This window comes from Fringilla coelebs (genome assembly GCF_963513975.1).
Source record: "Fringilla coelebs genome assembly, chromosome: 3".
Classification (NCBI taxonomy): Eukaryota; Metazoa; Chordata; class Aves; order Passeriformes; family Fringillidae; genus Fringilla; species Fringilla coelebs.
This window is the reverse complement of record NC_140030.1, coordinates 97608814-97634000: the sequence shown is the minus strand read 5'-3', so window position 1 is coordinate 97634000 and position 25187 is coordinate 97608814. Positions and strand designations below refer to the sequence as shown.

The 25187-nt window shown below is 40.9% G+C and overlaps 2 protein-coding genes across 2 annotated transcripts; one reads left to right on the top strand and one right to left on the bottom strand.

Moving 5' to 3' along the window:
- Window positions 1-312: 312 nt before the first annotated feature.
- On the bottom strand, window positions 313-3357 carry FBXO48 (F-box protein 48). The gene is made up of 2 exons (XM_084203472.1): window positions 2698-3357; window positions 313-1371 (listed from the first exon to the last, which is right to left on the bottom strand). The coding sequence occupies exons 1-2, from the start codon at window positions 2965-2967 to the stop codon at window positions 1210-1212; spliced, it is 432 nt and encodes a 143-aa protein (XP_084059598.1). The 5' UTR covers window positions 2968-3357; the 3' UTR covers window positions 313-1209.
- On the top strand, window positions 3153-24557 carry APLF (aprataxin and PNKP like factor). Its single transcript, XM_084203471.1, has 9 exons — window positions 3153-3259; window positions 4661-4802; window positions 5482-5612; window positions 7850-8024; window positions 11236-11627; window positions 16932-17057; window positions 18285-18331; window positions 19288-19326; window positions 23702-24557. Exons 2-9 carry the CDS (start codon window positions 4704-4706, stop codon window positions 23905-23907), a joined length of 1215 nt encoding a protein of 404 aa, XP_084059597.1. The 5' UTR covers window positions 3153-3259; window positions 4661-4703; the 3' UTR covers window positions 23908-24557.
- Window positions 24558-25187: the final 630 nt, after the last annotated feature.

Sequence of the window (25187 nt, the reverse complement as noted above, 5' to 3'; positions counted from 1 at the left end):
TATCCTGAGACAGATACATGAGAACTTACAGCGTAAGGGCATGAAAGGAGCAGGACTAGGGGATAAATGTCAGGGAGTTACAGACTAGAGGTAAGAGAGAAGGCTGGATGAGAAAAGTGAGGAACTAGATCCATTATTGAGCAGTTTCCCTATGCTATGATTAAAAAAACTGGGCAGATTTGAGGTGATATAGAATTTGATAGAATGTACTGCTAGTACTGTTTTCATCTTGATTAACTTAGATGCACTTTTTGCACTTCTAGCTCTCTTAAGTCAGTGTAAAACATGCTGTGAGCAGGGAGTGAAGCAGTACCCTCAATGTGCTCGGGTATGCCTTTTTGTGTTGGTTTTTTGTTTTTAATTTGAGCTAATAATAGATATAATCTTGGAGCAGAACAGCTGACAATAGTGGAAGCAGTGTTTGCAATTCATTGATCTTTCTGGTACATCCCCTGTATTTAGGAATGCTCTTTACTCTGAGTTACACCTGTTGGAGGTTAGGATTTTTCTTTTTTTTTTCCTTTCCCCTTTTTTTTTCCTCAGGGAATTATTCCCCATCTGTTGCCTAAGAAATGATAACAATGGTACTTTAAGAGAGACAAAACATGTAGCCAAGGGGGAGGGAGAGCAGTTGGCTGCAGTCTCGTAGGTGAGGATTTTTTTTTCTTTGGAAAGGGCAGAGATATAGTGAGATCTGGGCGAGGGGGTGAGGGGCTGGGCTCAACTCCACATGCTCTCTCTCTCGGCGAGGATTCTTTCCAGTGCCTGGATTTGTCCCTTCCCCAGCCTTCCTTTGTGGGCTCTCATGCACTGCTGATACGATACACTTCATGTTAAAAGGTCAAACACACCTTGGGGGTTTTTGGGGGTTGGTTGGTTTTTGGTTTTTGTTTGTTTGTTTTTGGTTTTGTTTTTTTAATATAAAAATCATCTCTTCCAAAACAAAAAATTATAATTGGCATATTTTTGACAGTGCAATAGAACATTAAATTTATAAATATAAATTACAAATGAATATTTAGTTGTTTTTAGAATTTTACATAAAATTAATACAGTAAAATGCAAATTAAAAAAAGGCACCCATAACGTTTTTTTGGAGAAGTTTTCATCACAAATTCATAATCAGTGCAAAATCAGTTTCACAACTGCTGAACAGTATGTCTGCTATTGGCAAAAGCTGTCTGAGTTGCAAGAATCAGCACTGGTTTATTATCTCTCAAGTTCTGCTTCCAAGATTTCTCCCCACGTGTCGACATCCATTGGATACATGCTTTTCTCTGGCAAACTGAATTGTGAAGGAATGTTGCTGTATTTCCCACTAAGCCATTCTTGCTTCACTTTGCTTTTCCAGTAGTTTCTCAACAATGTAATCTGGTGGAAAAACATATAGTCAGATCTCGGAAAGGAACCAATTTAAATTGCATTCAATATAACAAGTTTACACTAGAAGAGTAGTGCTAGAAAAGGGATTTGGAATGTGTCTTTGCATATCTAGACATTAAGTCCAGGAAAGGGCAATGCTGCCAAGAAGCAGAACTTTTCTGTTCCTGCCTCAATTCTTTGGTGGTCAAGATGAAAAACCCAAACCAGGAATTTGTCTTACTCCTTTAAAAAAGGCACCTTCCACTTTCTGTTTAGGCTGAGACCTTTCTTTTGTTTGGAGGTTGGCTGGGTTCTTCTCTTCTGCCAGCCATTAAGGGCAAGAAAATGTAGACTTGGTGCGTTTGTAGCTTCCATTTCAAATCCCCTCCAGATAAAACAGACAATCAGTGCAGGGAGCTCTGGAAATTGCTGTGCAAGGGTAGCAAGATCTATACACTGAAAGGGTAACCACTATCTGCTCATAGCTGGGCCTCACACTGCAGAAACTTTACTGAAATGTCAAAGTCCAGCGTCTGCTTTTGCTTCTTTTGCTGCTGCTTCTCTCCTTTCACCCCTCCAGTGCTCTCAAACACACCACCTAAAATAAGGTGGGAGAGTACCCTATAGCTGGCCCAGAGTAATCTGTGGAACCACCTATCTGGTCTACCTGATCAGTTCCTGATCTATCTCAACTTCCAGGCTGGGTTCAACAGTGAGAGATCATCCAGCAGGTTCTGGAGCTAAACCTGCTGCAAACTCCTCAGTGCAGTCTGTGCGTCGGGAGAGTTTCTGGACAGTTTATAAAAGCTCCTGCTCATCTCCTTTTCTATTCCCCATTTTTTTTTCCTCCTGAATGTGTGTCACTTGAGGTGTATTGAGACAGCACTATCCAGGATGATTTTTCAGCAGTCATTCCTAACCAGCAGATCTACTCCCACAAAATACAACCAGAGAGCACACACCCCTTATCGGAGTTCTGGTACCTAGTCCCTGCCGGCCCTGCCTGCGGGAACGCGGGCCTTTGCCCCGGGTTAGGGCTTGTGTATGACGAAGGTCAGCGCTGAGGCTGTGCGGGGCAGCATGAGGACTAATGCCGGGACGGACAGGTTGTGTCCTGGGTAGGAAAACGGACAGCTTTGCTTTATTTCCCAGGGTATTTTACCACATGTCCGTCTGCCGGGAGGCGATACCGACCTACGCCGTTACCGCAGCCGTTCCCCCCACACCTCTGGGATGGGCGTGACGGGCTGATGTAATTTCCTTACACTTTTCTATTGGCCCCCAGCATTCTCGTTTATGTCACTGCCGGTGTTCAGCCGCTGGAGGTGGATTTACCTTCCAGGAATAGCCGTTCCCTCGGTCGCAGTCGATCTCCCGCTGGCAAACGGCGCGCACGGCCAAGCAGTGGTGCCGCCACAGCCGCTCGTTGCTCTCGATGACGCGGTGCCAGCCCTTGCACGTCACGGACGCGTGGCACAAGCTCTCGACATCCAGCCCGCTGAAAATCCGGGAGGTGATCTCGGGAGGAAGGGCAGACACGAAGTCACCGAGTCCTCCTCTTCTTCCCTCGGCGCTGTCCCGGCCGGCAGCGCGCTCCGCGTCCATCCCCGCGGCCTCGGGGTGGGGAGGCGTCACTGCGGCCTCTCTGTGTGCGGGCGGCCGCCGCCGGCAGCGCTCTGGGCTGGGTGCCTGCCTGGCGCCATGTCCCCGTCGCCCGCCTGGGGCGTTGGTTCCGCGGCGAATCTCCGCAGTTTCGGGAGCACGGAGGCGGCGCCGCCTCGCGGCCCGGGGAAGCTGCGCGTCACGGGGCGGCCGCGCGTCATCAGGCGGCGGCAGCAGCTCCTGCCGGGCTCGGCACCACCTCCGTCCCTGTCCCGGCGGCTCCGGCAGCCCCGAGGTGAGGTCGGCCCGGCCCCGCAGAGCCGCGGCCCCGAGAGAGCGACCCCCGCTCCCAGGGCCGGAGTCGTTCGTGTCCGCTCCGTGGGGAGCGCTGTAGCCCCGAGGCAGCTCTGCCGTGGGTGGACGGGGCGGGGAAATCTCGGCTCCAGCGGAGGGCAGCGAGGATGATTGGGAGAGTGGAGCATCTCTCGTAGGAGGAAAGGCTGGGGGAGCTGGGCCTGATCAGCTTCGAGAAGAGACGGCTGAGAGGAGACCTCATTCATGAGTATAAGTATCTAGAAGAAGAGTGCCAAAAGGATGGACCAGGCTGTGCCCACTGGTGCAGAACTATAGGACAGGCAATGTGCATAAACTGATGCACAGAAGTTCCCCCTGACTATAAGGAAGAAGTTCTTTACTGTGCCTTGGCTGCACATGGAATAGATTGCCGAGAGAGGTTGAGGGATGTCCCTCAGTGGGGATATTCCAGAACCATTTCGATGCCATCCTGTGCCATGCGTTCTGGGATGGTCCTTCTTGAGCAGGGAGCTGGGGCCCGATGACCCCCTGTGGTCCCATTGAACCTCACCCATCCTGGGGTTTTGTGAGACCCTGCTGAAGGGGTGAGGGCAGAGTTTAGCCTTTGGTGTTTCTCTTCACAGGGTGACAAAGAGGAAATTCAGCTGGTCAGTGTGCCATCTCTGCAGTGCAGAAAGTTCTTGAAGGGTTGGCAGAGACTCCCCAGTGATTCTGTGCAGGGAATACTCCAGCAATTAGACTTATTTTTCCCTGATGATTTGTGGTGGTGAATTGAGTACTGAAAAGGCAATGTGTTGAAGGAAAACCAGTTACAGTTTGGGTGTGCTTTTATAACCTAAAAAGCTTTTTAGAGGTAGTGGCTCTGAACTGTGGCTTTTGAATCTAGCACCTGCGTATCTATTGTCACTTCCGTGCTGCAGGCTTATAGCTTGTAGTGAGAACTTGCTGGGAAGTGCTTGATTAATTGGGCATCTGATCCTGAAAACTGCATCTTAAAATTGTTGCCTGACTTTTAGAGTAGGATCAGATTTTGGGCAGTTGGGCAGATTTACCATAAAGCAAATTCTAAGATGCAGTTTCAGCTTTCTCAAAGTTTTGTCATGGCAACAACCAGTGTAAATTATGTACTTAAGCCCCAAAACAGCACAGTTGTGGTCAGCAGTTATTAGAGAGTCTATTAAAAGGAAGGTGCATTTATTTCCTCTGTAAGCTTAAGAGATGATGTTGTTATGTTAACATGTGATGTTAAGAGAATGTTGATGGTCGGTTTCAAACTGCATTTGTTAATGGCAAGCATTCAGACCAACTTTTGTGTTTGAGTCAAAAGTGCATGTGTATATTTGTAGTGTGTGAGTAGATAAAATTGATTTTGTTTTGTCAGGAAAAAATCAGGAGGCTGATGCAAAACTGTTCATGCTGTTGAGATGTCCTGTATTCCATTGTTAATGGAACCAGCATGTTCCAGCTCTGAGGTACAGGGAGCTGCACAAACAAGGAATAATGATGCTACTTCCAGATTTTTGGTGGGTGTTTAAGTTTTTAATGAAGTTTAGTATTTGTAAGCATGTGTTGAAAGTTAAGGAGGTGTTATGTTCGCTATACAAATGAAATGTCAGCCTTTGCTGTAGTTGAGATCCCTGGGGTGGACTGGCTCAGGAAATTTAAAATTAGAGTGTTGGTTTCAATAAATAATTAATGTGACTTTGGTGTATTTGCATTGTTTTTACAGAGATTTAGAGTCTGGATACTTTCTGGAGAAATAAATTGTAGGAATTTAAGAAAGACTTATGTTTGTGGGGTTTTGTTTTTTTTTTTTTCTTGGACATACTTGTTAATGTTAGTTTGACTTTAGCTAAACTTGCTCTTTCTGTTATATCTATGCAGGGAAACTCTAGAGCAAAGTGATGGTAAAGCTCTTCTATGAATCTTTCAGTTTGTAGCCTTTTAGATATTTATTCCAAAGATCTAAGAAGTTGTGTTTTATTTTGTTTTGTTTTTACTGCATGAAGGTTCCTATAAATGTTGTTTTTCTGAGTGTGTGGAAACTGCAAAAAAATTAAAATATTTGAGCAATGGTCCCCATACAAGAAGTAAGTTACCCAGACTGCTTTTGAAGGGCATAACTGAGTATAAACTGTGGTCTGGTTTCCCCCCATTCTTCTGTAACTGGATAAAGGCACTAAACAGTAAATGTTCTTTCAGGTTCCTCTTTCTGACAATAATGAAAGCAAAGAGTCAAAATCTATTCAAAGAAAGAGAGTGCTTCCATCTTGGATGCTGGAAAGAGATCTTCTGGTGCAGAGGGTTTCCAAGCCTGTTAAGATGGGAGGTAGGTTTGCAGTGTGATAATGATTGCATTCCAACATGCATTTCTGTGCTTTGATATAATTTTTTAAATTATACTGGTGGTGGTAGGAAGTATTAATTTGCTACTTCTCTTTCCATGCTCTGTGTGGGGCCAGCTGACAAAGACTGACTTCTGTTGTCTCCTTTGTCATCAGTCCTATGGGTGTGATAGAGCTCTTTTTCATCAGTTAATTTTCTTTCTGTTCTTTTGTTTTTGATGCTAGATAATAAACTCTGTCTGTACAGCTGAGCACTGGACATTCAGGAGCCCTTTCCTGTCAACTTGCCTATTTTGTATGCAAATTCTAAGTAGTTTCTGTCTCTTTAGTTCCTAGAGTTCTCCACACTTAAGTCACTGATGTTTTGCCTTCTAAATTTAGATTCTTAATTTCACAGGTTTTAAAGGTAGAAGGGTTTGGGTGATGTTGCATGCTAGTTTTTTAGTCATTACTGAATTAAACTTGGTTATTTAGTCCAAAGTTAATTCCTAGGAGAAGCAGTTCATTACAGTCTGATAGATTCTTACCAACATAAGGCTAAAATAGCGTTGCATTCCCTCCTATTCTTGTGGGGAAAGAAACTGCTGGATGTGTCAACTGCTGCTGCTGCCTAGCAGCAGTGACAGCAGCAGAAGGCTGTTTTCAGTCCCTGTCAGTGGGACACACAAGGTGCCTATGCATTGGCACAAGCTTAAGACGACTTTCTAACACGGCTGCCTTTGCTCCTGGGAGCTTCTAAAACTGCCATTAGACAAACTTTCTACATGGCATTTATTGCCTTTGTGACTTCTGTTGATGGAACAAGAGGGCCAAAGAAGTGAGAGGGTGAAAGTTTTTCTGTCACTCCCTGTGCTGAACACAGCCCACCCCACCCTGTCTGCCCTTCTGTGGGGAGGTGTGAAGTGGTTTGGGTGCAAACTTGAGTTTCCTTCGCAGATCAGTCCAAGTATATGAACTGTGGCTGGTGTGTCTCTGCTCCCCTGTGTGCAGCAGCTCTACTCTAGTGACTCCCTCCAGCTGCTCTTTCTGCTGAGATGCTGTTATGGATTTGGCTCTTAACATTCAAGCAAGCCCACACGAGTATGTTGTGCAGTGTCTGGCCAGTTGCTTCTTCCCTCTTGATGTAAATACTAGTGTCTGTGTGCACTGGTGAGGGCAACTGTAGCTTTAAAAACCTCAATCATGTGCCATCCACCACACTGCCTATTCTTCTCCTCAAAAGCTAGTTTGGGAAAAAATTATATGACAAAGAAAATCTGTGTTTCGGTATTTTTTTCTTTCATCTCCCTTCTAAATCTAGACTGTTCCTTCCTGCCATATTTATATAAAAATTTCATGGCGTTGAGTCCTGTACTGGTGTAATAGTTTTCTTATGTTTGTGCTTTTGTATTGTATTTTTGGGGGAGTGGAGTTTGTTTGTATATTTGTTTCTCTGCCAGTATTATAACATTTGCTATATGTGCGAATATAATGTTTATTTCAAGGACTGAATGTTTTGGTTTTTTCTGTGTTGACATTAGGAGCTGTGTGGGTGAGATATATCTCAAGGCCTGACCTTGAGGTGTTGCAGTGTGTTTTTATTTTGCAGGTTGTTGTTTGATTTGTCCTTTTGAGGTTTTTTCTCCCCCTGTTTTAGAGGGACACAGACCTGCCTTTGTTATTCACTTGAGCCAGGTGTCTTATCTTTTTGCTACTTAGCTACTTTTCTGCCAAGTTTCAAACCCCTTTCTCTCACATCCAGCTGTTAACCCCTCCTGTCCCAAGCAGTTTTCCTCCCTTGTATTCCCTGCCTTGTGTTCCACCCACAGTTCTTACATTGTATCCTCCCTTGGGACCTGCTCCCCTTTATAAGCTGTTGTTTGCCCCCAGCTCATTGCCTGGGACCCCGAGTGTAACATCGTCTAAAGTAACCCAGTGGCACCCCAGGCCCTGCTGCTGCTGTGGCCTTTTTGTTCCGCGCTGCGCCTCCACTGGTAGCTGGGACTCTGCGGAGCCCCGGAAAAGGGGGACTGTCACCCTCACTGTCACCATCTAGCTGGGACATGCAACATTGAGGGAACTGGGGATACATGCAAACTTTGGAACTGTCTAAAAAGTCTTTTTCACAACTGCTGCTGTTTCTCATGCCATGTGCCCGGTGTTCTGCTTTAATGATTTCTAGTGTTAGGATTTCACTAAAAAGTTGCATTCCAAAAGTGCCCTTTTTCTTTTTTTTTTTAAGGTAGTAGAAGGAAAAAAGGCCAAGGAAGGGGAGAAGGTCTTATAGAGTCATTAAAATCAGAAGTACATGTTCAGCAGAAAAAAAGATTACCTCCTGAAGAAACTATAGAGGATTTTGAAGGTGGAAAGCAAGACCAAGGGAAAAGAAGCTGCCTTCCCATCCCTGTTCCTTTATCTCAGGTAACTTTTTGGCTCAGGGCAGAGCCATGATACTGCAAAAAATGAGAATGTTGTTGGCAATGTCATGTTGAAAGTTGGGTCTGCAACATAACTTTTTGTTCTATGTGTTCTGATCATGATTTGTTGTTTTGAAATACCAGTCTTTTGGATAGCTCTGTAGCAAGGATCATGGAAGCCTCAGAGATCTGGTTTTCTGCATTTCCTTCAAAGCATCTGGGACTTGGACCCCAAATGTCCCACGGAAGTACCAGACTGAGAACTTTGCAGCAAGAAGCAGTATTCCAGCCTCCTGCTGAGAGCAGATTTGCCCCCGAGCAGGCAGCGCTGCCGGATAGCCCAGTCCTTAGGGGACAGACTGCCCGAAACCCAAGCTGCTCTCAGCCGCTGGCTTCCTTTAGCAAGCGGGAGGTTTATCAGCTCTTTTTAGTGATTATCAGCTCATTTGAGTTCAGCTCTTGCTTGCTAAGGTGTTCTGCAGGCCGGCTGGCAGGCAGACGCGAGAGAGGAGAAGGCAATCCTGGCGTTCCACAGCGATGGCTTTGTTGGGGGTCTGTGAAGGGTTCCAGCGAATCTCTTCTCACCAGAATGGGCTAAAGCAGCCCATTATATAGGGCAAGGGGGGATCAGAAATTGTCCAGTAGGAGGGGTTAAGGAGAAGTGACCTGTGGGGTTACAGAGAGATAAGTTGGGGTCTGAAAGGCAGAAGAGAGGGGCTTATTTCACCGTGACTTGGCATTTTAAGCCTCTTCCCTCCATGGGGCCCTAGCAATCCCGGAGCCTGCTACAAAGGAGGAGCACATGGGCCAGAGCACTTCTCCTAGGAGTGGCTGGTGCATGTGGCTTCTTTTTCTGAGAACCTTTGGGGATAGGTGGTGGTGTGAAACTAATGCAATGCAACACTGGGCTTTGCCCAAGCTATTGCCATTCTAGTAGTGAGGGTTTATGGTCAGATGAGGAAGGTGTGTGGCTCAGCATCTGCTGTGTTTCAAAGGAAGGTAGCATGGAGTGTGCTTATGCCACCATCTCCAAATCTGAGTCAAACAAAGGAAAAAAAAGTAACCTGACACCCAAAACTATTTGTGGCAATGAGTGAACAGACCCTTTGGTCCAGCTGGTCAAGTCTCTGTGACCTCACAGTATAGCTGCATTTATAGGCAGTTAAATCCTTACTAACAACATCCTGCAAGTGGTGAAAAGAGAAGGATCATTGCTAAAGTCAAACAAAGCATATTCTGGTGAGAGCAAACAAGAGTTTCACTGACTTGTTTCCTTTAAGTGAACCACTCTGGAAGATGTTTTTAATGACTGGGTGTGTTCTAGGATCTGATAAAATTCTTAAAATGCTTCTGACACTGAAAATTATTGGGGTTTTGGTTTTAAGGTTAATTGAAAAAAACTGTGCATAAAGAGCAAGTAGTAGTAGTAGTTTTGGTATAACAGTGGTCCACTAGGTCCATTAATAGTAGTTGCTGAGCTATTTTCTCTTTGCCTGGTTATAAAATGGGTGACAACGTAATGAATTATTCAATTTTGTGATTTGTATGTAGGAAGTCTTACTTGTTTTCACCTAATAATTTCATAAAAATAATTTTAATTTCAAGTACACTTTAAGAAATTGCTTTCAGGACTTTGCAGAGAAACTGATGTATTAGGGAAAGCAAGAGTAGTAACCATAGAGAGCTCTGAAAGACTGTAATTTGGATAGCAGAGCCTAAATCATGGCCCTGCTGTCGTGTTTAAGGTGATTGAGAAAATGGTCTGTAAGGAAGAAAGCAAAAATATCTGAATTGTTGTGGTTGGCAGCAGCCACCAGAGGCTGTCCCAGTGCTGAGTGCTGGTGGCTTTTGGTTTCCCTGGATCACAGCATGGTGTTTAACCAGGGAATCAGTGTGAGCCTTCTGTCTCCTTATGTACAGTACAGGCAATGGGTGGAAATACATGGTACATGGAAATACACTACCACTCAGAAGTGGTAGTGGCAAATAATAGTCATTTATGCTTTCTTTTGCAAAGAAAGGCTTATTTCTTAAATTGCAGTTGTTTGCTGAGCTGTATTTTGGGAGTTGGCTTTGTCTCCTAGTTGAGTTACTAAATGTGCTTCCGTCAGGATCATCTGATGTTAATGTTGACTTTGCCCTTTCTTAATCAAGTTGCTGCTCAAATGTAATTGGTTTTGGATAACATTTTATGAGACTTGCTTGGAAAGGAACAAAATCCAGTAGGAAATGGTTGATTTTCAAGCTCTGCAAAACACACCTGTGTCAATTATGTATAAATTTACTGGAGGGGAAACATAGATAATAATCTTTAGAATTCACAGACATTTGAATTGTTCTAAGATGTATCAAAGTAGTTCAGCCTTGAATGCAATACCATTCCAGGTAATGTCTCAATTGTCAGGACAGTGTTTTTTCCACAGTTGTGTATCTCAAATTCTTTTTCTAAAGAACACATTTCTTATTTTAAATGTACATTTTTTTCCAAAATTTAAAATGCAGTAAGTGTCAAAACTTAAATATTTGCTTAATGGCGTCTATGACAGACTGTTGTAATTTAGAGTCATGAGCTGAAGCATTTAAGATGTATCAGTGTGGGATTAACCTCAGGGTATGTGTCCTGAGTTCCCATATATCTTCCATATAGACAAATGCATATATACTCCATGTATCTGTGTGCTTAAATTATTAAGAAACTCATTAAATTAGTAAGTGATTCCTTAATCATTTAAATTGATTCATGGGTAGGAGTCTATCCAAATTACATTCTTCTACAGTCTACTACATCTTCACCTGTATAATCCCCATTAATTTTTCAGGAGCAGTACTGTAAATTGTAAGTTAATTTAAACTAGTTCTTGGACTGTTCACAAACTGAGGTGATGAGACAACAGGTCATGTGAGGGAACTGAAGCTGACGAAGGAAGCTGTTCGACAAGTTTTTCTTTAAGTTTTTCTTTCAAGATAAGTTTTTCTCTTTGTGTTTTCTGAACTTGAGGTTTTCACTCAGCAGCTGTGTTTAGCAGTGAACTTGAGTTTAGGAAGTGAAGATTTTTAAAGTCTAGGCCAGATGAACTTTCAAGGTCCTTTCTAAATCGGGCTGTTCTGTGACTGATTTTGAAAGCAGGGATGATGAGGCACAGTTTTGCTTCAAAGCTTTTCGTTCTGAGGAGTGTAAATTTTCAGGTTTTTTAAAATTTAACCTTGTTCCACAGAATACATCTGAATTTCCTCTTGAGACTACCATGAGAGATATGGAAGGAAGTGGCAAGACTGAAACAGCAAACCCTGGAAATTCTCTGGAAAAAAATGATAGGCAGATGCTTAGCAAATGGTCTAAAAGAGAAGGTCAGATCTCCAGTAAAGACAATAGAATTGAGGAAACAGAAAACAAAGAACACTTTGCTGGTTCTACAAGCCGACAAGCTCACTGGGGCAGGACTTCCCAGTGTCTTGGTGATCAGGAAAGGATTCTTGAGCCTGATGCAAATCTGGACTACAACACTGAAATTTCTGATTCAGCCAGAAGTGCAGATGCTTCAGAAAGCTCCTCCAAACAGATACAGCATAAGAGGATACCTTGCAAGTATGGAAGTGGCTGTTACAGGTAAAGCAAAACCAATACTAGCTTGGTCTAGCTTGTTATTCAGGAATAATGTATTAGCTATTGAAGAAAAAACTGTAAAGCTGTTATAAGCTTTGATTTGGAAAAAAATCTTTTGTTGAACAGGGATCTGATGAGAAACAAACAGCAGAACACAAATTTTAGAAGGATAAAAGGAGGAGCCGGGATGTCTTGCTAACTCCTAATACAACCCAAACAAGTGATGAAGTATTTGAGCAAACTAAAAGATGAAGTGTTGCAGTAAATAAAATGTAAAGGTCCATCCTAAAAGGAAAAGAAATAAAAGACCTGTATGTATGGTATGAGGTACTAGCAGGGAGAAGAGATATTTATAGAAGGTTCAAATGCCCAACACAGACCCTGTAGGTTTGTTTTTTTTAGCCGATGAGACTTATATAAAAGATTACTGTATTTATTGAAGTTACTGCCTGCTTTGTGATCTGAATGTTTAAAATACTTACTCTTTGTCATCCATAAATAATCAAGAATTTCTCTTATTATAGCTTGATGTTTCTGCAATTTTTTTAAAGCTTTCAGTCACCCCTAAAACCAGAACAAAGCATACTTAGAACTCATCATTAACTCTTATCCGGACAGTCTTTAGAAATACTACAAGTGAGGAATAAGAGGGGCTTTTCCTCTTCTTTTCACTCATATCCTTTCAAGATGGACATGGTAGAAGATTTGTCATGCAAATATTCCAGAGAAGTTCCAAAACACCAGTGCTGGGTGCCTGGCTTCCTGCTAGTTCTTTCTCGCCAGAAAAGATGTGTGGTGTCCTGTGGTGTTACATTGAAGGGAAGGATGAAATCTAGAGGTGCTCTTGAGTCTAGAAAATGCCCACTGACCTGTGAACTACATTTAGGAGAAGGTTTTGAGCTCTAGATAATCCCATGTAATTTTTTGTAAATACAAAAGGCTAATCCAGGAAACAGCAGATCCTGTGACTTTTTTTATCTTCCCCCAAGGGGCTTCAGCAATAATAAAAGCAGTGAGTTTGGTAAGGAACCAAACAAGCACAAGTGACTGGCTTCCTGTATCTTCAATGAGCCTGATGCTGAGATAACTGAATATCAAAAGTGTAAAGCTGTTGTGTTCATGAGCACATCACATGTCAGTTTTCATGTAACTTTGACACATCTCATTTTTGCCTCTTAATGATTATGAGAAAAGCATGTCTTATTAGACAGTTCTGTTGATCCAGTTGTGCAAATGCAGCCTCTGGTTTCCTCCAGCTACTTTGAATTTTTCTGAGACAGGTTTTGCCCTATGTGGGTATTAAAGAGATTTAATGCTCTGCTATGAAGAAATATTCCTTATCTTTAGGAAGGCAAATCTTAGGTACTGGTAATAGGGAGTAGGAGTCTGTATGTGCACATTTCTTCCTGGGTCTCCTGATTGTGAAACATTTGGCAGCAATACTTTTGGAAAGTATTGCTTTATAAAAAGAAAAGAATGTTCTGAAATAACAAATAGCAGTCTTACTGTGTCAGATAGGGAGAAAAATAGGGAGAATTTGGTAAATAGGGAGAATCAAAATGTCTGCTTTGATCTTCAGGAAATATTATGAAACTCAACTTGTTTGCTTGCAGCAAAAGAAATATGCTTTGTAGTCTCTGTATTTGCTTTTAGTTCAAGGCCCCTAAGTAGTTGTTTCTTTATGGTGGCAAAAGCATGTTATAGCAAAGATTAAATGTTAGTTCTAGTTATTTGACTACATTTCTATTAGCCTGTAGCAAACATTTAGCAAGTAAATTTGTAACCCATAGTTTAGCTTCTTCATTTATTTGAAGACACTGCTTTTGAAAGAGTTAAACTTGATGCACATCTCTTGCTCCAAGGAGTCTTCTTGTCATCTTCATTCAGTGTCACTTTCTGAGGTGGCCAAATTCAAAGGAGCTGCTGTTATCATTAGGAGACAAAGTGCTCTGTGTATGTTGTAGCTGCCTTTATTTGTTATCAAGGAACTTGCCCTCTGAATTCTGTCACATGTTTTTGTCTGCTGCTTGCATTTCTGAAGTTAGCAGAATAGGGAATTAAGATAAATCTACCACCACCACCACCTTTTTAAGGGCCACCATAGAAGAGGTATAGTAGAGCTGAACTCTCGTGTCTGAAACTGGAACTCGGAATCTTTCTTCCACAATTCAGTCCTTTTGTCGTAGCCTGGAGCGCAGTTCTCTGCTGACTGGGGGTGTGTAAATCTCTCCCAAACTGTCAGAGCAGCGGATGCTCAACCAATGTTTGGACTTGTTTGTGGGTTTTTCTAAATACTTTGCTGTTTGTTTATGAAAATAAGTATTTTTCCTTTCACTCTAAGCTTGTAAATCAGGCAGCTAAAGACCTGCATCTGTCTTTTTTTTTTCTTGAGTCCTGTCTCCTATATTTTAATTAAAATTAAAATATAGAACTTACAAACATGTTATGTGCAGTCATGGCATAACTTCAGGCTTGAATTCTATGGCTTTATAAGCAGTGCTTGTATTTCATTACATTTTCACTAGGAGGTTCTTTCAGTAACTGAAGAAATAAGCCCATGAGATGGCAAGGGGTCTTCTGCGTGAGATTGTGAGGAGTCAGGGATTCTGAACTGGTTAGTTAAATTTGTTTTATAAAAAGTTTTTAAAGTTGCTTTTTATAGCTACACAGATGAATAGCTGTCTTAAATATTTCACTGAGCAATACTCAAGTTCTGCTTGAGGATGATTGCGTTGATTCTGAAGAAGTTTTAAAGTTTTATTTGCATAGTTTTAGTTCACATGGTTTCCTGCATTGTGAAGTGTTGAGTACACAAATTTAGAGTTTCTGTGAAAGCAAAGCTGCAGTAACTGTGTCAGTATGTTTAGATGAAGGCAAACAGTAATAAAACTTTCTTATTAAAATAGGCTTTTAATTGGTTACTTTTCATGCAGGTAAAGCCCTAATGATTTTGTTTTGATCAAATGAATTAACACATTGTGCACTGAGGCTTTTTGTGAAACAATTAACTTTGGAGTGCAACTTACAGTGTGATAGATGTGCTCCTGTAACTCAAATATCTTATGTCTGCAAATAAATATGAAAAAACCCAAACAAAACCTTTAAGGAAGAAGCCTTAGGGTTTGTCTGAAAAAAAGGGAAGATGTTAGCTTATTAGCTATGCACTTCTCTGCTTCCTTTTAGTTTGTGGGGTATTGTTGCACTACACATAGAATAAGTATAAATTAGCCAGGTAAAGCTAAGATAAAAAAAGATGTTTCTACTGAGCATCTGAGGTAGGACATGTTCAAGAGATAGGACATGTTGGAGGTGCTCCACAGGTAATGTATAATTTGAAGAGCATCATCTACTGGCCCAAAGACTTCTGAAGCCTAGTGACAAGGACTTGTGCATCACAACTCTTTTGTTGCTCTTCCTTCTTTCTCCCCTACTTTTTTTTCTTTTTTTCCCCTCTCCTTCAGTAATGTCTGTTTGGTGTTGTCCAAGTAGGTCTTGAAGCAACATTTTAAAAGGAAATTGATGTCTCCTAAAATACAATAAATCTGCTAATTGACAGCTGTTAGTTCTTCCTTCCATGGCAACCATGATGCTTTATGTATCTTGATGTAGGAATAAGGATTAAAATTAAATCAAGGAACATCAGTTGCTGCTGTATCCCTTTCAGAAGATAAACTGTGTTTCATGTGACTGAGAATTCTTGCTTTTACTGCAAGTATGTTAGTTCTGTGCAATAAGAAAACAAAGTGGCAAATGGCCTCTAAATGATTTGGTTTCATCCCATTTATTTTAATGGGTAAAGAAGTGGGCAGCCAGTCTGAATTTGTCACAAGAAGTGATGCTTCATGAGAATTCGTTATGGAATAAAAGACTGCAACCTTGCAATAGTTTCTAGTGAAACATTATTCAATTATCCTACAGTTTGTAGAAGCAACAAAAGACCAGTACAAGAAGCCTATCACCTATGTAAGTAGATCTGAGGTATACTGGATCTTTGATAAGTGGCTTATGGAAGAGTTTATCTGTAGCTTGCTTGTGGAGTTTCCTGAGTGAAAGATACCTAGCAAATGGAGATTTAAAGAATTAATACTAAAATAACTGGTATTTTGCAAATGCTAGAAGGAGGCCTGAATGGCCAGCAGAGCTCACAGTGTTTAAGTCATCCTTTTGTAAAAGCTGTAACAAATGCTTTTTTATTATAGTGGTAGTTGAAATGCTAAAATGAATATTGACTCTCCTCTATGAAGTTCAGAAGAGGTACTTGTGAGTTTAAAGGAGTTTCTCTGATCAGTGAGGAAGTTGCTGTGTATGGAGGTGTGTTCCATACCTCGGTGTGTTCCATACCCGCTTCTAAATGCGGCTGTAGCAAGTCTAAGCTAAAGCACTAACTACTCTGTATCTGAAAGTTGTTATTCCTCCTGCTTGAGGCAGGCAGCTCACTTTTATAATTTGCACAAACACACTAGAGGCTATGTACTCAGGGAATGATTGAGGTAATCAATAAAGTATTTTGCAGATGTCTTTTGGAAAATAATTTATTTTAAAATCTCACATTTCTTGCTTCCCAGTATTACACTTGGAAAAAAAGTCTACAAGAAATTATAGGGAAAAAGTAAATTTGCTTTTGCTACTAGTATGTTAAATTTGATGTGATTTTTTAGCCTGTTTTGATCTGTCATATGAATTTCCCACTTCAAGTTCCCTCATGAAGTGGGAACTTGATTTTCTGTGTTCTTTTAAATACCACTTAGAACAGTTCGAGAAGGAAGACAACTCTTCTTTAAGTGATGTTTATGACTGCCTAGTCTTGAGTGGCATGTGTACAAAGCTCTTGCCTAGAAGTGGTAGAAATGTTCTTTCAGCGATGCATAAATTTGTGTTCCTTTCTTGTTCACCTCAGATTAAAGTGCTGTAGAGCAAGACGTTGTGGATGATGGTCTTGTGCTGTCCTCACTAACACTGGTGTAAACACACATGAAGTTGTTAATGTCTTATGGTACAACTTCATGTCAGCATGCTAATTTGTAATTCAAATAAAACCTTTTGTGCATGTGTTGGAGGTCTGAAACTTAAAGCTGATGGGAAATAGAAAAATTCCTGGTTTAACTTCTGTTGCAGCAGGTGCTAAGACAAAATTTCTTTTGTTGTCCTGAAAGTAGGTAATACAGTATGCATCAAGTTAAACATTAAAAACTCCTCTTCATGTAGCCACAGAAAAATGAACTGTCAGTGATTCAGTAACATGTTTTATATGTCCTCTCTTGTGCTGAAATGGAACAGTCAGTTTCAGTGTGTATTTGTCCTTTGCAGGAAGAATCCCATTCACTTCCAGCAGTTCAGTCATCCTAATGATGATGACTATTACAACATGGAGATGGTGGCTCAGGATGATGATGGCAACCGGCCTGAGTGTCCATATGGAACAGCTTGTTATAGGTGAGAAACATGTGCAAAGTTGCTCTTCTTGTTGACAGGTTAAGAATGTTCTCCCCTGCAGCTGCAGAAGGACAGTAGAATAATGACTAATTCTTGATGTTTACTTTGGCTGTAGCCTTCCAAAATTTACTGTGGTCAGACTGCTACCCTTAAAGTGCCCAAGTCTGTGCATATTTTTAACACTGACACAGTAAAAAGCACTATTTTGGTAATTATGTCAGCTGTCAGAGATGAAAACTTGACTGCTCAAAGAGCCTATTCAGTGACCTGGAGATCAACACTGTATCTCTTTTCAACATTAAATTATTCAACAGTAAATTGTTCTTTTATATAAGCGATTTATTGTTACATGTTGTTCTTGATCTGTAACTTTTAGTTTAAATTTTGGTAATGTATTTGTTGTGATTTTGTAAAAAAAAAACATTTTAGTCAGTTCTTGATTTATTTGTTACAAAGCATAAAGCAATAAAATCCGGGCTATGGCTGACTGCTGTTTCTTTTAAGCACTGTTGATTTTCTTCAAAATATTGTTGTATTCCATTGTTTTTCAGTATCTAGGTTTTACATATTTAGCAGACTGCATAATTAGCACAATGGACAAGAAGATATATTTTGAGGCAATAGCATTTCTATGGGAGCATATTGAAACTGGTGGCTGCTGTTAACGATTGTTTCTGCACAGAAACATTTTCTCCTGGAAAGTGTGGTTGTCCTAAAAAGGACGAGCTCCATGAAATGTAACAAAATGAGGACAGCTCTTAGGAAAAAGCCTTGGTGATACTCAGCTAATGCCGAAAAAGTGGTTCTCTTAAAAACATATATGAGATGAATTTTCCATCTCATGCTGAACGATATAGACTTATATCAGTAATGAAATTGCCAACGTGCTTCTCAGGAGTACAATGGATGCTTTATCTAAACAACAAACTGGCTCTCCTTCCAGATGAGACAACCTCTGTGTTGCATGAGTTGGTAATTTCTTAATCTGTGTTTCATTCCTTGGGGATAGAGAAAAATTGATGAAAAATTGATCATTCTTTTGATGAAGCAACAGATAAAATTTGAAGGGGTTTTGTGTTAATTTTGTTGTCCTTATATGTTGGCTATTGCTTGACAGATCTAAATGCTGTGCCTTGAAAATTATCCATAAAATACCAGGGAATTCTGTACTTGTGAAATGTGGAACATGGTGATGGAATCAAGCTTTTACTGTTTTCTTCTTTGCAGGAAGAACCCCCAGCACATGCTGGAATACAAGCACAGTGCACCTCCAGGTAGGCCAATTTGTTCAATTATTACAGAATCACAGAAAATTCTGAATTGGAAGGGACCAACAAGGACAATCAAGTCTATCTCAATAAAATGCTTTGATCTCCCTTTAGGGAATAAAGTTCCATTTATAACTCCCTCTGTATTAGGATTATTTTTTTTCTGGGATTTTTTTTTTTAATTAGAAATTCTCAGGTAAGATAAAATTTTAAAGTATTCTGATGCTCTGAACAAAATATTGCAACCATATCTGTCATCTTTTTGTGTTGGGTTTTTTTCACCAGTGATTTTCTTACTGTGAGAACTAATTTTTGCATATATGTTCTCTGGAGGCCTGGAGGGAATATAACTAAAACTGAATTTGAGTTCCTAATCGAACACTTCATAGTCCTTTTATATTCCAGTAACTTGATTTGGTGAAAAAACACAGGAGAATGTGTTGTTTACATTTTGTCTGCTCTTAAAGAATTGAAAGAGATACTTCTTAGTTTTATTTTTGTGTGGTGCTTTCTCTTGATTATTGGATTGGAGCTTTTCCATATGAAATCCCAATGCGATAAACACTTAGGGATCTGTCATAATAATGCATTTTGCTTTGAAGATTCAGGGCTATGACATTATTAAGAAAGAATATAACGTTTATGGAAACAGTAGTGTAAAATATTTAAATGCCCTAGAATATTCAAATTTCCTGCTTAAAAACCCCCAGTCAGATTTGATGACATTTGTCTACAGATGGCAGGGGCAATAATTTTAAGAACAGTTTATCTGATTAATCTCTTGGGAATGATTCAAGACAAAAACAATATTTTGGGGGCATCAGAGTAGCTTTTATACCTGTAAATACAGCACAACCATTTCAGCATTTGTTTAATAGATCAGTTTCCTGTTGTAGCAGCTCTAAGAATAACCCTTATGGTAGGGTTCCCTCTGTCCTGACTGACAACTTCCCTTTCTTTAGTGACTGGAAGAGGAACACGACAACGAGCTTCAAGCAATGGTGAGTGTATTCTGTAGTTATGAGTGGGCGCATCAACCTGGGACACCAGTGGTCTGCTGTGGCCTTTTTGGCATTTAATAGTGCTGGAGATGCTTGGTAATACTTAGCTGAGGAGAAAATAGTCATTATTTTAGTAAAATCCTTCTTGTTTTCTTACAAGTAATAGTCCTTTAGTTGCATTTGTGCTAGTCTTCCTGGATAATCATACCTAGAATTTTCCTAGAAGCGGACAAGAAAACAGACTTATTTTGAGGAGAGACATATATGGCTAAATGGTGTCTTCACTCCTTACACAGCAGCCATAATAGGATGAAAAGAATCCAGTATTTCATGCACAGCTAGTTAAGGTTGCCATATAAGAAATGATTGCTCCTGCAACATGGAGATACTCCCTCTGACCTTTAACTAACTTCCAGGTGATAATCTGTGCATGTGCTGATGAATTTGCTTACTCTTACAGTGAGGTACTGACATTTCAGGGCTTGTTAGGATCAAAGTATAGAAGTTTATGTATGTTGGGGGCACATAGACTTAAGTTTTAAACATGCTGTCTTGGTTTGAAAAGACAGGTGTCTTCTAAAGAAGGCAGGAGCCTCCCTTGAAATGGAAAATGTAAACCCACTCCCTCCAAAATATAATTTTGAAATTAAAAGGCTCTCAGGCAAAGACGTGGGGATAGGAATAGCAGTTCTTTACTAGGAAAACTGAAAATACAAATGCAATAGTACAAACAAACAAAAAAAAAAAAGCCACTGACAGAGTCAGAATACAACCTGAAACCCTGTTGGTCAGGGTGGTAGCAGTCCAGTTGAAATGGTGGCTGCAGTCCTCCTGGAGTGACAGGTGTGGTTGTGTTGGATCAGTGATCCTGTAGAAGGGTGTAGTCTTCCTCTGAAGGCCCAGTGGTGCTGTAGATGGGCCTGGTCTTCCTCTGGGAATCCAGAGGAGAGCACTTGAAGGCTGTAGGTCGAGAATCTTACCTAGGAGGTGGGCGAATTCAGTAGATTAGGGGAATTCAAAGTTTGCTGTGACATTCCTCGTTTGCAGGATTGGGTGTTGTGTATAGCAGATAAGTTTTTGGGTCTGTGGATAATCCTTGCGGCTGTTCCTCTGGGAATCCAGTGGGAAAAGGCTGCCTGTGGTGTTCCAAATCTCAGATTATATTCAGGTAGGAATGTTTGGCTCCTCCCCCCAGGTAGAGCTTCTCACAATGGGATCATGTAATTTTATCAGTCATGCGGTGACATTCAGTGGCCCACTAACAGAAGATATTTCCTGGAGAGAGGATTGGTTGTGGAACAGATAAAGAAAACTGCCCAAATATCAGACGATAACTGCCCACCTCTAACAGACAGAAATAGAATACCCACATATCTTACAACCCAGGACACATGCTTAGGTGTGCTTCTAGGAATCTTATTTGTCTCGTCTTCCAAATGTGAAGCTTCCTATGTTTTCTAAAATTAAAAGTGAGCTTTAAAGAGCAGTCTGAAAGTCTGATGCTGTGCAGTCTTCACTTTCAGTGACCAGAGTAAGGCAGGAGGGTGTAGAACTGTTGCATTTTGAGTGGGAGTGGGAAGTGGCTTGCCTTCTTTGAGGTCACCAAGGAGAGGCTGGAAATTTCCTAAAGAAATCTTCAAAATAGATTTGCTTTCTACAGAAAGTAAATAAAAGTGCAAATAGTTGTAGTTAGCTTTCTAGGCAAAGTGTTTCGGCCTCTATTTCTGTTCTGAGTGAATGCAGGAAGTTGTTATAAACTTTCCACTGAGAAATTCCTTTGCCATACCATTTTCTTATCCAGTTTGTGTGCACTTTGACTATCACCAAATATTTGCTATGCTTATATCTGTGCACCAGCATATTCTGAGGCATGTTTGTTACCTGTGTGCTTTAGTGTATCCTGTGTTATAAGTACCAGCCCCACCGTGATCAGAGGTCTGTGGTAGAAATTTGTGTTGCAGAGTGTTGAAGTGTGCACTGTGTTGAAGATTTTAGAATGAAGCAGGGTGGGCTGTGTGCATATCTAAAAGTCCTAATCTATTCTTGAAGGTTTTAATTGCAGCTGTGCCTCTCATAGGAGCACGTTCCTTACCCAAATAGGAGGGTCCACCCTGCCCCTTGTGTGCATCTGATGGTCAGACAGGGTCTGAAGGAAGAAATGCTGCTCTTGTAGCATGTAAAACTTGCTCACAAAAGCGAAATTCAGTCTGTCAAATTCAACTTTTCTTACTAAGAATAAACTGTGGAAGAATTTATATTCTGCACACACGGAAAAGAAGGGAATTAATTTATTAAGTTCTGTTTATATTTACTATTTAAAGAAAATTGTAATGTTTTGTTGACTGGTTTACTTAGCTCTGTGGAGGGCAAAGTTTATAAAAGGTGGTACTCGGCAAGTTCACACCTGAGGCCATCATACCACATCCTGCAGGGTCAGACAGACAGTAAGGGCTCCATTAACCTTTATTTTGTCATATTTGGCGCAACTGCACCATTAGACACAGCAGGATTAAATTCCCTACAAGTGTATTTAAATTCCACCAGCCAAGAGAACAGGGGAGCTCTCTACATGACAGTTAACATGTTTAGCTTTTAAGTCTAATTGCTGCCGGAATTGCCTGTAGAGAATGTTCTGAAAAATAATTTGAGGCAAATTACTGGGGGATAATTGTACGGAAGGAGTTGAAAAAAAAAGTCAGAGTTATGCTGTTGTTAAATTGTCACTACTGAATGACTTCTCTAGGTTGTTGCTACGGAAATGAATAACACCCTGTAGCCATGGATTCTCCTACATGGATTCTCCTACATACTTTTGTGTAGGTTTTCTAGAAAGCTGATAAGGTCACTTCAAAACAGAATGTTTTGGAAGGAGAATTCAGCAAGCTTTTTTTTCCCCACATCAAGGAGATACTTCCATAGAAAGTTTCACGATCATCTTTATAGATAGGCTACTAGAGAAAAGGCAGAATTGAGCTTAATCATCAGCTTTAGGGCTAAATTAAACTACAGTGGAAAGAAATGGAGAGGAAAGGCATAAAAGAAAGTGCATCACTCACTGCTGAAGTCAAAGTGTTGATATATGAGGAGGGAGAACATAGTATGCACTTCTTACATTTGTAAGAAGAATATGAAAGTTATCAGTATTTTGCCAGCATTCCTGTTTCTGTTGTAAAATACCATTCACAGTGCTGTGAAAGTGGCAAAGGGCTTTTCTTTGATAAGCAGCTCTTGGGCTTATTATTCTCATAACCTTAGTCTGAGAAGGGGGATTTTGTTTTACTTTATTCAGCATCTTCATTTTGACCCATCCCCTCCAAGACATAATTAATTCTGCAAGGACTATAATAGTCTGTGATTCTGCTGAGAAATTCTGCTGGTTATGGGCTAACAAAGCATCTTGGTTTGAGACAAATTGGAAGGAAACATCCTGAAATGAATGTGCCCTCCCAATTATGGCATGATTAATTTTCTCTGGAGTCTCTTAATATGCCAGCAAGCATAAAAAGGACGGTAATTCTGGAACAGGAGCATTCCCACTCACAGAAGAGTGTGACTGAAAGAGGCTGTAGTCTGGCTATGTGAGGTACTGGTGGTGGTGTTTGTGCCTGGAGCTCTGATCTGAGGTTTCAAGAGTTTGCTGAAAATTGTTTATGGTTAATTTAAAGAGTTAGGATTTGGGCTGTGGTCTGTAGCTAAAGGAAAAAAAAAACCATATTCATAGTTCCATATGAAAGCTGGTGACAACTGCTCAACAGATCAGTTAGCTAGACCGGTATCATTGCGTGGTTATTTCTAGATAAGGTAAGAATGCAAAACTGGGAGGGTGGGAGGCCAAGGAATGAAAATTATTTTACTCAGAGTTGTGACTTGAGGATAGAATAAGACATTATTGGAATATTAACAGGCTAGTTAGGAATTTTGGAAATTTAAGAAAAGAGGTGTCACAGATGTTGAGAGCAAGGTTGAAACACATCTGCCAAAATGCATTTCTGAATGAAATTACTTTCAGAAGGGAAACACAGAGTATCCATCATGAAGGCAAGTGGAGAACATAGGAGGTGAGTGATCTAGAATATTTTATTCTCTCATGTGAAGGAAGCTAATAGCTTCCAAAGACTTAAGAATATAAAGGATGGATGGATGGATGGATGGATGGATGGATGGATGGATGGATGGATGGATGGATGGATGGATGGATGGATGGATGGAGAAAATTAAATTAGCAATAGCTAATAGCTAGAGGCTTAACTGGAAGACAGACGTACTGTTTAGGTGATTCTTTCATGTGAGATGAGACACTTACATGTGGGCTCTGGGAGGGATCTTGAACTCTACATTTATTAGTCATGAATACATGACATTTTTGTTGCTACAGGAAAAAGGGCTGTGAAGAAGGACAATGTCAATGATGGTGAAGCCAGTGAATATGACCTCAATGACTGCTTTATAGATGAGGAGGAGGAGGAGTGTGAACCTACTGATGAAGACTCGGACTGGGAACCAAGTTCAGAAGAAAAGGATAATGAAGATGTTGACACACTTGTGGAAGAATCATGTAGATTTGTTAGGATCAAGAAATAGCTGCTGAGAACAGCCTTATAAATGTCCAGTGTGGTTGTGTTAAAACATGGTTGCACAGAGGAGAGGAATTCGTTTGAAATTTTTTTTCTCCATGATGTAGGCACAGTACAGGAAGATAATAATGGGGGTGAGGGGATTCTGCAATGCCTTTCTTATCCACATGTATTATTTTGGGGCTGGTGTGGTGTTTGTTCTATTAAGTTGTGGACCCAGAGGATAGAGCTCTGAAATTTTTGGTTTTTTCTTTTTTTCTCTTTTGTTTTTTTTTTCTACAGTGTTGTTGGTATCTTGTATTTTGAAATACAGTTTTAAAGCTTCATCTTCCTGTGCTTGAAAGAAATATTGGTAGGAAAGCCTAAGCCATTTTTATTGTTGAGTTAGTGCAGTTTTAAACTTTGTTATTCTGCTTCCATCTTTTCCAGATGTTGTTTTGTTGATTCTCTTGAGGTGCAGTAGTTAAATACAGGTTGTCTAAATCACTTGAGAACAGGATCTCAGTGTATTGAAGTGCTTGATTGGCTCAACAACTAGTGTTATTTGCTCTGATTACAACAGTACCTCTTTCTACGTACATCACTGGAACTGTTTCCATTTCTCAGCAAAGTCTTGATGACTGTATTTTTGCACAATTAAACTTGTAACATACTGTGGGAAAAGCATGTTAACTGTGTCGCTGATTTCTAAAGACCTTGGAAGATCTTGCCTTTGGTGTGTTCATCACTCCCCTGAGCTTCCTGGAAAGCAAGTTAAAAGGTTTTACTATATTTTGGGACAGATGACTGGAGCCCTGTGAATTTGGCACCTTTTTTGGTCAAAGTCCTGAAGTTCAGCAAGAGAAGCATTCTAGTATGGCTTCAAGTAGCCATCCAAATACACACCAGCTGGTTTTACGGACTTTTCAGGAGGACTTTGTGGATGTGCCCTCTACAACTCTAATGCCCTGGTTTTTGACTGAGCTTGTGTGCTTGTCTTGTTGTAAAGAGGCTCCTCTTACAGGAAAAACTGCCAGGGGGGAATCAAACCAAGTATTGCCCAGGCCTTGCCACTGCTGCAATGAGCTGTGTGCAGACTCAGCTCTCAACAGCCCTGAGATCTTCTGCTCCCATCATGCTGGGGCTGTCTTGGGCAGGGGAATTGCCCTGTGAAGGAAACTGCTGGCCTCAGGGGAAGCTGCCCTCATGGCCAGGAGGCAGGAGAGCACAGACCTGGCTTGAGCTGGGCTGTGTCACAGAACTGTCTCAGTCCTGCCCAGGAGACACCTCCACAAGCAGGTGCATGCA

Excerpts from the sequence above, each read along its gene's own strand:
- FBXO48 (XM_084203472.1), bottom strand. The coding sequence starts at position 2,967 with ATGGACGCGGAGCGCGCTGCCGGCCGGGACAGCGCCGAGGGAAGAAGA. Across the intron at positions 1,372-2,697 it reads GGAACGGCTATTCCTGGAAG|ATTACATTGTTGAGAAACTA; the intron begins GTAAATCCACCT and ends TTTTTCCACCAG.
- APLF (XM_084203471.1), top strand. The coding sequence starts at position 4,704 with ATGTCCTGTATTCCATTGTTAATGGAACCAGCATGTTCCAGCTCTGAG. Across the intron at positions 5,613-7,849 it reads CCTGTTAAGATGGGAGGTAG|TAGAAGGAAAAAAGGCCAAG; the intron begins GTTTGCAGTGTG and ends TTTTTAAGGTAG. Across the intron at positions 19,327-23,701 it reads ACAACGAGCTTCAAGCAATG|GAAAAAGGGCTGTGAAGAAG; the intron begins GTGAGTGTATTC and ends TTGTTGCTACAG.